This window comes from Lathyrus oleraceus, chromosome 2, assembly GCF_024323335.1.
Source record: "Lathyrus oleraceus cultivar Zhongwan6 chromosome 2, CAAS_Psat_ZW6_1.0, whole genome shotgun sequence".
Taxonomy (NCBI): domain Eukaryota; kingdom Viridiplantae; phylum Streptophyta; class Magnoliopsida; order Fabales; family Fabaceae; genus Lathyrus; species Lathyrus oleraceus.
Genome location: NC_066580.1, coordinates 107,063,344 through 107,077,180, shown reverse-complemented (window position 1 = coordinate 107,077,180; position 13,837 = coordinate 107,063,344). Strand labels below are relative to the sequence as shown.

The 13,837-nt window shown below is 38.2% G+C and overlaps 1 protein-coding gene across 1 annotated transcript; it reads left to right on the top strand.

The window, feature by feature from the left end:
* The first annotated feature begins 4,843 nt into the window (after nt 1–4,843).
* Nucleotides 4,844–6,157, top strand: LOC127121184 (probable sphingolipid transporter spinster homolog 2). The gene is made up of 4 exons (XM_051051763.1): nt 4,844–4,915; nt 5,214–5,316; nt 5,397–5,459; nt 6,075–6,157. The coding sequence occupies exons 1-4, from the start codon at nt 4,868–4,870 to the stop codon at nt 6,122–6,124; spliced, it is 264 nt and encodes an 87-aa protein (XP_050907720.1). The 5' UTR covers nt 4,844–4,867; the 3' UTR covers nt 6,125–6,157.
* The last annotated feature ends 7,680 nt before the right edge of the window (nt 6,158–13,837 follow it).

The following is a 13,837-nucleotide window of genomic DNA, read 5'->3' as shown; positions in this document are numbered from 1 at the left end:
CAAACACATCTCCTTCAATAATAGTTGTCCTTCTATTCAGCTACATACATCTCACAGCTCCACAACTGCTTCCACATCAACACTTCTCCCCCTTTTTAGTCAAAATTGACCAAAGGTGACCAATTAGACAAAATAAATGTCAATTAGCCTAACAGAGAATGTCAGATCAGATGTTATAACATTAAGAATGTTAAAACATAATAGTTAGGAAGTACAAACCATCATCATACACAACTGTGATAGCTGAGATAATGAACAAATCCAAGGAACTCATTAAGAGCCCAAAATATTACAAACAGGCATCAATGAGAATTGCCATAAATTACACATTTAAACAAAAACAATGAAAACTTCAATCTTCCAAACATCAGCACCAGAACAGCTTCCAAAACATCAGCCACAACAGCCACACAGTCTTCACAGCACACCTCACACAATCTTCAGTCTTCAACACAAAGGGGGGGGGGGACCATCAATCAGAGGAAGAAGTATCACCTTCACCTTCAGAGCCTTCAGAGCTTTCAGAGTTGCCACTAGATTGAGCAATTGACCTCTCACTTGAGGTATTGGCATCTGACTCTTTTGTCTCATCAGCCTTCTCCATTTCTTCCTTTTCCAGGCTCCTAATAAGAACTTCCAAAGCTTCTTTTCTTGCCTTGGCTACCCTTATACCATTATCCAGTTCTTTGCAGGTATCTTTTAATTGATCAATTAAACTCCATTGAGATGCAGGCTCCTTTCTAGCAGATGTCACGACAACATCATTGACATGACTTCCCTCAAACAGCTTATAATGAATGGATAGAGGGGGTTTTCTTTTGCTTGGCATGTCACTTGTATTAAGAATGCCTGGTTGTTGACTCAAGATAATACCACAAATAATGGATGGGAAGGCAATGGGCAGCTTCACAGCATTTGTGGAGGCATGTCTGATAGTTTGATCAAATACAAACCTTCCAAAGTCATAGTTTATCCTGGTTCCAATTGCATGAATGATTCTTCTAAGACCAATGGAGATGGTAGAGATATGATTAGTAGGCACCCAGTTGGCTGAACCAATCTTGTGTAAGATGGCATATTTGACAGTGAGCTTGCCAGCTGATAGGTGATTCCTACTAGGCCATTCCTTAACTTGGCCAGCTGTAATAATCCTACAGACCTCATTGTCTGTAGGTTCTAGATCCACTCCTCCATCAGTTCCTCTTCCTAGGAACTTGTTGATAATGCTTGGTGAGAATTTCACACATTTACCCCTTACAAACACCTTGCAGAACTCCCTGCTGCTCCTTTCATAAATATCCTCAGGGATATTCACAATAAACTCTTTTACTAACCCCTCATAACATTGGGGTAGAGCAACCACAATCTTCATTAGTCCAGCATTTTTGATCAAATCAATTACTTCCTTTACCTCTACAGCCTCTTTTCCAAGCTCTCTTTCAACAGCTACCCTCCTTTGAATGACAAATTTCCATTTTGCAGCACCATCTTCTAAATGGAAGGAGATATTGTCTAGGTGCACATCAGCAACTTTTCCAGGAGACTTCTTAACAGCCTGCCTTTTTGCAGGGGAGATGTCTGGGACATCGTCTTCGACATCCTCATCAGAGTCAGAACTGTCTCTTTCTTTACTTTTCCTAACATCAACTTTACTCCAAGATTTGGAGGGTCCTACACCAACAGCCTTTTTCACTCTTCTTGCTGTTCTCATTTTAGCCACACTTTTCCCTTTTCTAGTCCTCAGTTTCTCAGCTACACTTGGTTTTACAAGATGGACCAAAGTGTCATCCTCTTCTTCAGAGCTTTCTTCCTCTAGGTCAATAATATTCTCATGAGACATATTTGCTGGTTTCTTGCTAGGTAGGGTTTTACCTAGAGAACATAGCCCCTCAACAGCAACTTCCTTTTCTGATCTAGATGAGTCATCATCTTTCTCAGCTGGGGGTTCCTCCTCCGGAGAGGGGTCCCTTCTGGACAGAGGGGTAGAAACACCCTTGACTTCATGCTCTTCACTTAGAATCCTAGTAACTAGGTTTCTAATGGCACGATCAGCATAATGCATGTCATTTGGAAGAGGAGATTTATCAGGGATATTACCTTGCTTATTTCCAGCCATGGAAGAGGGACCTGGGGTGTCACCTGGTATCACACAAAGAGGAGTAACGTCCAGCACGTCTTCATCTAGAAACTCCATGGAGGGAGTCTTTGCATGATGAGAGGGTTTTGAACCAGAAGATGATGGATGTTGAGACATGATGTAGAACTTTTGAAAGAAATTTCTTTGCCCTAGCTGAGTTTCTCTAAGAAGTTGAATGGAGATGGAAATTGATGTGTTTAGGTAGCGTGTGCTAATGGCATAGATACTATTTTCAATGCTAGGGAATGATTTATCATTAATGTGGCTTTTTCTTTTAAGTGGGCAGACACTATTTTTATTTCCTTTTCTTTTCCACTTTAATTGCCATAATTTCACAAGAGTCTAAATCCCTAATTTCCCTCTTTCATATTCAAATTGAATATCACCCAAATTCCTTGCAACCTTGTCAGCTAGTTCCATTTCATGCTTTAGACCTATGAATTTGTCTTCCACGAATTTTCTAATGGAGTGATGATAGCAAAAGTTGTACTTGGTCCACCTGTGCTGAATATGTTTTTTGGACCTAGTTGCAGCATTCAGGTTGTCATAATATAATGTCATGACATCGTGTGTGACATTGTATGCAATCATTAGTAGTTTCATCCAACCCAGTTGAGACCAACTGCTTCCATCTTCTATATATTCATTATGAACACCATTTTCACCTTCCACATGTGTAGGAGTCGGTGTCATCCCAATCTTCTCCACATTGTTCTTGGCATTTTTGCTTTGAGATAGACACATAGTCCCTTGTGGCCTAGTTCCAACAATGCTATCTCTAGTTCCAGACTGCATATGACTGGTCACATATCCACTTATTTGATCTAACCTCTCAGTTGTTTGGGCCATCATGACCTTTTCTCCTTCGGAAGTGAGGTTAAGTCTGAGCTTCTGGTGTGACATCCTTGTTTGACATTTCCCACAGACTTATCTCTCATTACTCTTGAGGATTATTCAGGCAGCTATCACTACGCCAAAAATGACTTTTAACAGCGCATCTTAGACAGCGCTTTTAAAAGAAAGCGCTGTCTAAGGTTAAAATTAAAATAAAACACGGAAAATGTTCCAAAAAAATAATGAAAGCGCTGTCTAAGGGGGGGTCTTAGACAGCGCTTTCTAAAAGCGCTGTCTAAGACCCCCCCTTAGACAGCGCTTTTTGAAAGCGCTTTTAAATATAGACCTTAGTCAGCGCTTTTGATAAAGCGCTGTCTAAAGTCTTTAAATTAAAAAAAAAATTAAAACCAAAAGCGATGTCTAAGGGGGGGTTTAGAAAGCGCTTTTGGAAAGCGCTGTCTAAGCGCTTTTGGAAAGCGCTTTTAGAAAGCGCTTTTGGAAGTCTTCAATTCCACGAACACATAATCACAGAGCTTCTCGAAGACACCAATGGCGGTCTCGTCATTCTCTCTTCAGGTCTCTCTCTATCGAAACTCATTTCATCTCTTCTCCTTCTTCACTCCACTTCTCAGGGAACACTTCTCATTCTATCTCCTTCCTCCGCCACTCTCAAATCCAAAATCAATTTCCATCTCAAAACCCTAAACCCCCAATTCTACCAAGTCCCCGTCGAAATCACCGCCGACCTCCCCGTTAACCACCGCCACTCCCTCTACTCTTCCGGCTCCGTCTGTTTCATTACCCCTAGAATCCTCATCGTTGATCTTCTCACTAATAAACTACCTGCCTCAATTATCTCCGGACTCATCATCCTCAACGCTCATTCCGTTTCGGAGACATCCACTGAAGCTTTTATTGTTAGGATTTTTCGTTCTCTCAATCGAAGTGCGTTTGTTCGTGTTTTCTCCGATAGGCCACAAGCGATGGTTTCGGGTTTTGCGAAGGCGAAGAGAACTATGAAGTGTTTGCATATTCGTAAGCTGCATCTTTGGCCGAGATTTCAGGTTTATGTTTCGCAGGAGCTTGAGCAGGACCCGCCGGATGTTGTCGATATTAGGGTTCCGATGAGTAAGTACATGATGGGGATTCAGAAGGCTATTGTTGAAGTTATGGGTGCGTGCTTGAAGGAGATGAGGAAGACGAATAAGGTTGATGTGGAGGATTTGACTGTGGAGAATGGGTTGTTCAAGTCGTTTGATGAGATTGTCAGGAGACAGTTGGATCCAATTTGGCATACTTTGGGGAAACAGAGTAAGCAACTCGTCTCTGATCTCAAGACCTTGAGGAAATTGTTGGATTATCTAGTCAGGTTCTTTTGCTGTTTGTTCTTTCATTGCCTTTGTATTCTATTTGATGTATCTTTAATGGTGCTTGCTGCTTATCAAGGTTTTAAACCACAATCATTGTAATAGCTGCTTTGCAATTCTCCACAATGTGGAAATTTAGGGTCAAAAGCGGTTATAGGGACATTGAAAACGTCAAATCGAAATTTTGTCACTGTGGGTCACCCATTCCCTTACATCAGTTCTTACATTTTCACGCTGAACTGATAAAGTGTCATGGTGTTCGATTCCCATCTCAACCTTCCTTTTTGTTGTTGGATCTGCACCACCGCATGCCCTTGTGGTCTGCAGATTGGTCGCCACCCATGTCTTCCATTAAACATTTTAGTGGTTTGTAAATATAATATAGTAAAACTAACTGATGTTTTCTTTACCGTTCTTGACAGTTGGAATAGTATATGGTATTGTGATTGCTGTCTATTTTTTTTTATGGCGCTGACCTTTTTTATATTGATGTTTGTATCAGAAAACAGTGTGGCTTTCTATATTTTACATGTGTATACCAGGGGGATATGCACTTGGCTATGTCTATGGTGGTTTGGTAAGTTTTTGTTTAGTTTAATACCATTATTATTTTGTTCCAGTAATAATACATACAAGAAAAGATTATAAAAAAAAAGGATGACAGCATAATATTGGCTTCCAAATTTTTTGAAAACTTAAAAAGTTGACTTCGTTTCATATACAACATCTCTTAAGCAGGGGAGGTAATTAAAAGTAGAGTGGGAGTATGTACCTTGTTTACAAAAAACTTGAAACAACATTTTTCTCCTCATTTGTCATTTTTTACTTGTTTTTGAATTTCCCTCTGATTTTATCTTTTTTTTTTTCATAAACAGGTTGGAAGTCATTTTGGTTGGCGTTATGCATTTTGGGTGGAGGCAATATTGATGCTTCCATTTGCTATTTTGGGATTTGTTATGAAGCCATTGCAGTTGAAAGGTGCGCATTTTTATCTCACATTGATTTATTGTGGTTCCCTGGTATTGTTTCTCATCTCTAAACCACTTGTGGGGATACAGGTTTTGTCCCCGCTGATTCAAAGAAAGTGTCGGCACTGGAGACAGTTACTTTGGGAGTTCAAGGTACTATTATATTCTTAGAATAATTTTGGCAGGACATAATCATACCCCCCCATTTGAAATATAATTTAAAATATATATATATACACGTTATGTTACTAAATGGTGGGATATGCTACACTAATATTTACATTACTCATACAGAAACCAAGAAATTTTACTTGAGATCTTTACTAAATGTACTTGTGTTATTTCTTTGTGCTCCTTTGAGTTTGTTTACCTGAGTTTTTTATTGTGTTGTATTGCTTAATTAAGAGTATTTATGATTCTTCTTTTCTATACCTATCTCTAGTATTGTTGTAATTCTCATATTTACTAAATGTACTTCTTGAAAATAGATCTAGCAATTACAGAAATGTTGAAAATGGTAAAACACGGTTTTCATTGTTTCTAGAAATGCATTCTTCCTAGCTTCTCTTCCATCTTCTCTCTATCACAATAGTTCACTATGTGAATCTTCAGTCTTGTTAATAATTTAAAATGAACATATACTTTAGAAAATGAAAACTGAAATTATTGTCTGAATGTAAACAGGGCTTTGAACTGTTCTACTTTTTTACTTCTGATTCACAATATCTCTTTGTTGGGCTTAACAAAGTTCTCTTATTTGATGGACAGATGCGGAGGCTTCAAACGGAAACAACGAATCACATGAACCTTCCAAGTGAGAACACTACCTTTAACCTTGATTTACAAAGTGGGCAAATCTGGAGTTCCTCAAGAAGAAGTTTTACACCTAATTGACACGTAAGTGAGAATGTTCAAAATTTTTCTTAGTTTATGTGAATTATTCTAATTGCTTCATTTTTATTTTATTAGCGTCCTACAAGCTTTTCGGGCCCAACGAGATATCCAAACCTCAAGGAGGGGCGCCAACTCCATTACATGGATTAAAGTGGCGGTATATTTTTAATTACCACATTTTTTATTATATTAGTGATGACACTTGATAAAACTTAGGATTTATAATCCATATTTTTTTTTCATATGTAGTGTCCTCAACAACGTAATCAAATAGATTGCGGGTATTTCATGTTGAGGTTTATGCGAGATACTCTTGCTTTGGGCCGATTAAAGATTCCCACCGATGTATGTATTTCTAACTTATGAGTTATTTTTATATGTACACATATCTCATATAATTAAATAGTTGGAATTAATTCAAAATATGTTATATTATTATGTAGTACTTTGAGGAATTCAAGTGTGCATTTTATACAAAGGATCAAGTGGACGAAATCAAAGAGGAGTGGTGTCAATTCATGATAGAGCTCAATGTTTGTTCATAAATTTGTGTAATTAATGTGTACATTTGTAGTATATGTAATGACTTATAAATGTGTACATAAATTTGTATATATTTTGATACATTTAAGGCAAAATTGGTTTGAATTGGTATATATATATTTGTTAGCCAAAAATTGGTAGGAAAAAGGCCAAAATGGCATATATAAAATGTGATAATTGTCTGTCAAAATCTGGTTGAAAACAGGTAGAAATTCTGGTTTATAAACCTGGAAAAAATGTGGTTTAAAACAAAAGCTTCAAAAATTTTCGTATACCTTAGACAGCGCTTTTGTAAAAAGCGCTATCTAAGGGGGGGATTAGAAAGCGCTTTAGGCAAAAGCGCTGTCTAAGGGGGGGGCTTAGACAGCGCTTTTTGAAAAGCGTTGTCTAAGGTATACCTAAAAAAATTAAAATAGGAGGGTCTTAGAAAGCGCTTTTGGCCAAAGCACTGTCTAAGGGGGTGGGGCTTAGACAGCGCTTTTCAAAAGCGCTGTCTAAGGTATACCTAAAAAATTTAAAATAAGAGGGTCTTATAAAGCGCTTTTGGCCAAAGCGCTGTCTAAGGGGGGGGGGGGGGGGGGGCTTAGACAGCGCTTTTAAGATTTAAAAAAGCGCTGTCTAAACCTTTAGCAGCGGAGGTTTAGACAGCGCTGTCTAAGGCTAAAAAAAGCGCTGTCTAAGGTCTTGTTTGTTGTAGTGTATACTCATCTTCATCTCTTCCTCTTTGACATAGGAACACTTTGAGGAATAACCCATTTGAGAGCTCCACATGTAACAATTATCTTTGGTCCTGATTCCTTTCATAATCACTTCAATATCTTTGTTAAAAATTAGACATTTAGTTTTGGTGAAGTTAACATTCAGACCTTGATCATATAGTTGACTGATGCTTATTAGATTTGCAGTCAAGCCCTTAACAAGTAGAACATTGTCAACTTTAGGAACTCCAAGACAATCAAGCTTACCTGTTCCCTTGATTTCACCTTTTGCTCCATCTCCAAAGGTTACATGGATTATGGTATGATGATGCAGGTCAGTTAGCAGGTCTTGGTTTCCAGTCATGTGTCTGGAACATCCACTATCAAAATACCACTCTTCTTTGGCTGAGATTCTGAGGGGAATGTGAGCTATTAGACTTGTAACATTAGTCTTAGGAACCCATTGCATCTTGATGATAGGCCTGTGTTGTTTGGGTCTGGGTTGATAGTGATTCTGATGATGAACAGGGCTAGGATAACCATACAGCTTATAGCAGAAAGGCTTCAGATGACCAAATTTCCCACAATAATGGCATCTCCATCTTTGGTGTTTCCCCTTCTGCTGTTTTCTCCTCTGGTGTTGTGACATATGATGTGACATCACAGGTTTACTTTTATTATGGATGCACTTAGGTTTGACTTGAGGTTTGGCACCAGTGTAATTGTTCTCAGGCTTTGAGTCATTATACCCAATTCCAGATTTGTCTCCTGTTATTTGTCCAGTTTGGAGAATCTTGTCTAAGGAGTCAGATCCATGGCTTAACATCCTTACATACTTGGTCATCTCTTCTAGTTTAGATTTTAGGAACATGGCTTCAGTTTTCAATTTAGAGATGGTTTTCACATGATCTGCCTTCTCACTCTCCAGCTGTGCTATCTTCTGACTTTCAACTTGTTGATTTTCATCTAGCTTGGGATTCAGAACCACTGCTTCTGTTTGTAATTTGGAGATGGTTTCCAAGTATTCTACCTTCTCATCCTCAAGTTGAGTTATTTCCTTCTTCTGGCTTTCAACCTGTTTGCACAGCTCTACACTTTTATGACACAGCTTTATGTAGGTAGATGCCAATTCTTCAAAGGTTACTTCATCATCACTTGAGTCTTCATCAGATCCCCATCTTCTTGTCAAAGCAGTCACAAGATTTGCAGCTTCCTCTGTTTCACTCTCATCAGACCAGGTGGCAGCAAGACTCATCTTCTGCTTCTTGAGGTAGGTTCCGCATTCAGTCCTGATGTGTCCATACCCATCACATTCATAGCACTGTACCTCTTTTTCTTCTTTGAGCTTCTCATCTGATCTTGCTCTTCTTCCAGCATTGTTGGATTTACTGATGTTAGATGAGATGTTCTTGACATTTGCCTTAGATCTTACATCCATCTTTTTCAACAGTTTATTGAACTATCTTCCCAGCATTGCTACTTCATTGACCAAATCTTCATCAACCTCCTGACTCTTTTCCTCTTCTGTGTTTGACATAAAGGCCATGCTCTTGGTTTTCTTTTCAAAACCATCATTTAATCCCATCTCAAATGTTTGGAGGGAGCCAATTAGCTCATCAACCCTCATGTTGGAAATGTCTTGAGACTCTTCTACGGCAGTCACCTTCATAGCAAATCTCTTAGGGAGTGACCTGAGTATTTTTCTTACCAGTTTTTCATCTGTCATCTTCTCTCTCAGGGCTCCTGAGGCATTAGCAATTTCAAGGATACTCATGTGAAATTCATGAATGTTTTCATCTTCTTTCATCCTTAAATTTTCAAACTTGGAGGTGAGCAGCTGAAGTCTAGACATCTTTACCCTAGAGGTGCCTTCATGAGTGGTCTTGAGAACGTCCCAAGCATCTTTGGCCACTTCACAGTTGTTTACCAACCTGAAAATATTCTTGTCTACTCCATTGAATATTGCATTCAATGCTTTAGAATTTCCAAGGGCTAGATCATCCTCCTCCTTGGACCATTGTTCTTCAGGCTTCTTCTCAGTAGTGGCTTCTCCTTCTTTAGTAATTACAGGATGCACCCAGCCTGTTAACACAACCTTCCAAGCCTTGTTATCAAGAGATTTTAGAAAGGCTACCATTCGAGGTTTCCAATAGTCATAGCTAGAACCATCCAAAATTGGTGGCCTGTGAACAGATCCTCCATCTCTCTCCATTGTACCAGAAAGTATTGTCCCTAGATCTTACCCAGAACCAGAGCAGGATGCCTGCTCTGATACCAATTGAAATTCTGGTATCAGATATGAGATGTCGAAGGTAATGTCACGACACTAATATCTGATTTACACTAACAGAAGAAAGATATAGAATGGTAATGCAAATGACACAAGTAATTGTTAACCCAATTCGGTGCAACTCACCTACGTCTGGGGGCTACCAAGCCAGGAAGGAAATTCACTAAAATAGAATCAGTTCAAAGACTCTCCGTACACTTTGCCGCAACCTAAAATGCGAAAAAAATAACCGCCGAAAAAAGAAACAGAAGAGTCGCCACCATTCGTTATTTATCCCAAAGGAGGGAAAGGAAACGATCGAAGAAAACATGAAGAGAAGGAAAAGACAAGGTCTCGCAACCAAATCTTGGGTTCGGGAGTCGATTATGCGAAGGGAAGGTATTAGCACCCCTACGAATCTGTAGTACTCTACGGGATCCACTCTTGTTGTTCTAGTCTAAAGGGTGTATGTTTATCTAAGGTACTATTTACTAAAAGAAAGTCAAAAGAAAATGACTCGCAAGGATATCGCATCCACTACCTACGTATCTCATCTGAGTATGAGAATCAGAGTCTTCGTAGCTCGACTACCTAGGAGTGAAAGAGAAGTGTGCTCGCTAAGACATCACGTCTTATGCCTACGTATCTCATCTGGAATGAGAATCAGAGCAAAACGTAGTTCAACTAACTACGGGAACAAAGGTCTCGATTGCAACTAGGGCAAGAGAAAGGGAAGGTCTCGATCGCAACGAGGGTGAGAGAAAAGAATCGCAACAAGGGCGAAAGCAAGCAAGGATTAGTTATTAGTTGTCAGTCAAAAACTCAGCAAGACATCGCATCTCGTGCCTACGTATCTCATCTGAACATGAGAATCAGAGTTGTCGTAGTTCGCCTAACTAGGGGTTAAGGATTGTCATCTGAACATGGTCTTACAAAGGAGGACACCAGCTGTGTCAAAGGAAAGTGGGCAATATGTTCAACGTCCTAGCAGTAGGTGTCGCAGCTCGCTGAATCGAGTCTTAGGCAGTTACCTCTTTGCAATAGAACGGACTGTCATGCCACAAGATCGGAGACGCACGGGAGGTCTAGAAATGGGGAAGCTCTGCCCTAGAGTTGTCATGCAGTGTGGACCTATGTGTTTGGATTTATAGCGGGAACATCTACATAATGTTAGCATGCAAAGAATAAGGGAATTCTACCTATGTTATCATACAGAAAAGTCGATGAATGGAGCAAGGACAGGAGTCACGGATAAGGGTAGATGGCGATGCATGAAGAAATCGACTTACAAGAGGTAGATGGCGATGCATGAAGCAATCGACTTACAAGAGAAATGGTGATGCATGAAGCAATCGACTTACAAAAGGATGGATGAATACGTGCTGGTTCTTTTAAGTTTTGAAAATGATTACTCGATGTTGGATCGAGCTTTTGATCTTGTTTTGAAATGGTTATCGGGTGTTCGTTTTAATTATTGTATTAACAGATGAATAAAGAATGAAAGAATAAATATTATACACTTCATAGGAGAGGGGTACATTTGTTATGAATGGGGATTGTTCATGGCAATCAAACAAATAAGAATAATATGCCTCATACATCATACAAGTAGGCAATAATTATCAATCCATAAGATAAGCATACAAGTGTATAATCAAATCAAAGAATCAAAGAATGAAATAATGGAGCATTAGACAACGCATGAGAAGTATAAACATGTTAAACAATCAAACAATAGAAGCATGGATGAAAGAAACAAGTATAACAAATGACAAATGAATAAGACAGATGAAACTATGCACACAAAGGATCACTGAATAATTTAATCAGGAAATGAGGTAAGGACCAAATAAAATCAAGATGAAAGGCCTCTAATACATGGCATATGAGATGAACAAGGAAGGATGAAAAGATCTCTTCAATTGCCATAAGCAATCCCTAAGTCAAACATCAATCATAGAAAAGTCAAGTCAACTTAAAAATTATCAAATAAATAGTAAATTAATCAAGAAAATTAAGAAAAATTAAACTAACTAAGGTGGGGTCAGGACATCATCATCCCCCAAAAAGATTTTAAAAATAATGAGAATTAATGTATAAATTAATTGAAATAAAACAAAAGTCAAATGAAAAGTCAACCAAACAAACTAGGTCAAACATAAATCCAAAATAAATTTAAAATGGGAAATAAAATTCCAAGAAAAGGCCAGGTTGACCATGAGACATTGGTCAACCCTCATCCCAAAAATCAGAACCTAAAAATAATTTTAAGTCATGAAAATAAAAATCACAAAAAAAAAGTATGCTAATATGAACCATTTAGAATAAATAATTAAAATAAAATACTTATATTAAATAAATTCGAAAATAAAAATAAAATAAAATTAAATAAAGCATTAAGAAATATGAAAAATATTTTTTGGGATTTTTATGAATAAATAAAATATTTTTATTAATTAAAAACAAAACAGAAAATAAAATGAATTAAAAAAAGAAAATAAAAGTGGAAGTGAATTAAAGGTGATGGGCCTTGAACAGAGGGTGGGAAAAGCAATTGGCGCTGAGGCCCGGTCCAAGCGATTAATAAGTCCAGCGTGACAAATGATTTAAGTGAACATTTTATTAAAAATAACCATGTAACATGCATATCAACTGGTCACGTTTGTTTTAAGTCACTAAATGACAAAAATGGTTGGACGGTTATGATTAAGAGACAAGCGCGTGATCTAATGGCCTATGAGACGAAACATATCGTCTTCTTCACCCAGCCAAAGCCCTAGCGCCATGCATGCAAGAACTCGTGCAACAACAGTGGATTTCTCCAACTTTCAACAACAAAATGCAACCTCCATGATTCACCAAATGGCACGACATAAAAACCAAAGTTCAAGTATGCAATGTGAGGTTCATCATGGTATCTTATTTTAGTGAAAATAATGACTTGAAAATAGAGAAATATCGACCACAAGATGGCCACATGCACACGGATACAACAGAAATCCAACAACACAAACTCAAGCTTAATGACAATGCCTCATATTGAGGGCTTCATAAACAAGCATGGCATGGTATTAACATGGAAAACAACATAAAACAAGCATGGTAATGGCATGGTAAACATGATTAACAAGCATGGAATGAGCATGGTAAGCATGATGATAAGCATGAAATATTGATACATGGCCATGGAAGAGAGTGATAGAATTACCTAGTGGATGTAAGGTCCACTGCCTCTTGGTATTGGAGAAAAATGGAAGAAGAAATGATGCTTTGAAGCTTCAACTTTAGAAATGGGAAAAGGAATGAAAACAGATCTTGAAACTTGCGTTTTCTTTTGCTCGAAAATCACAGCTTTCCTCCTCAGATTAGGGTTTCAATGCTTAAATATGATGGGTTTAAATGTTCTAAATGGGCTTGTAAATGTTTGTTTTGGTTATGTGCAAAATGATGCAAAAAGTGAGGTGGTGAAAGCAAGCTTCTAATTTTGGCAAAACTTAAGTTAGTGGAAACAAGAGTACATGGCCAAATGAGGTAAAGAATGTGGGCTGGTTGGTTTGGTCTGGCTGCAGCATAACTTGGTTTGGCTTGGAAACAATCCAAAAGGGTGACTTTGAGACTATGTATCTTAATGAGAACATGACCAATTGACAAGACAATGCAAACAGTAGAAAGAGTTCATGGAGCTTAACATCTTTCATGTTGGGCACAAATGGAAATGATGAATGGAAGAATGTGAAAAGTGGCCTCAAAGTTCAGGTTTCACCATGCCAAAATGGTTGGGCCAGTTTGGCCTAAATGGTGCCTAGAAAATCAAGTCATGATGCCAACTTTAGATGAATGCATCTCTCAAACCATGGATCCAAATGAGATGATTCCAAAAGGAGGTGAAATAGGACATGGCAAGCTACAATTGTTGTGAAGAAAGTATTTTCAAAAGATGCCTTGAAGTGCAAGAAATCTGGCCAAGAAGTCTTGACAAACTTTGCAGATTTTGGGACTTAGAAAATTTTCTAAGTGTCCTAAAAAAATGTCTCACTTTGACTAGGCATAACTTTCTCAATATTGATCCAAATGGAGCCAACTTTATATCTCTAGAAAGCTTGAAACAAGAGGAACAACTTTCATGT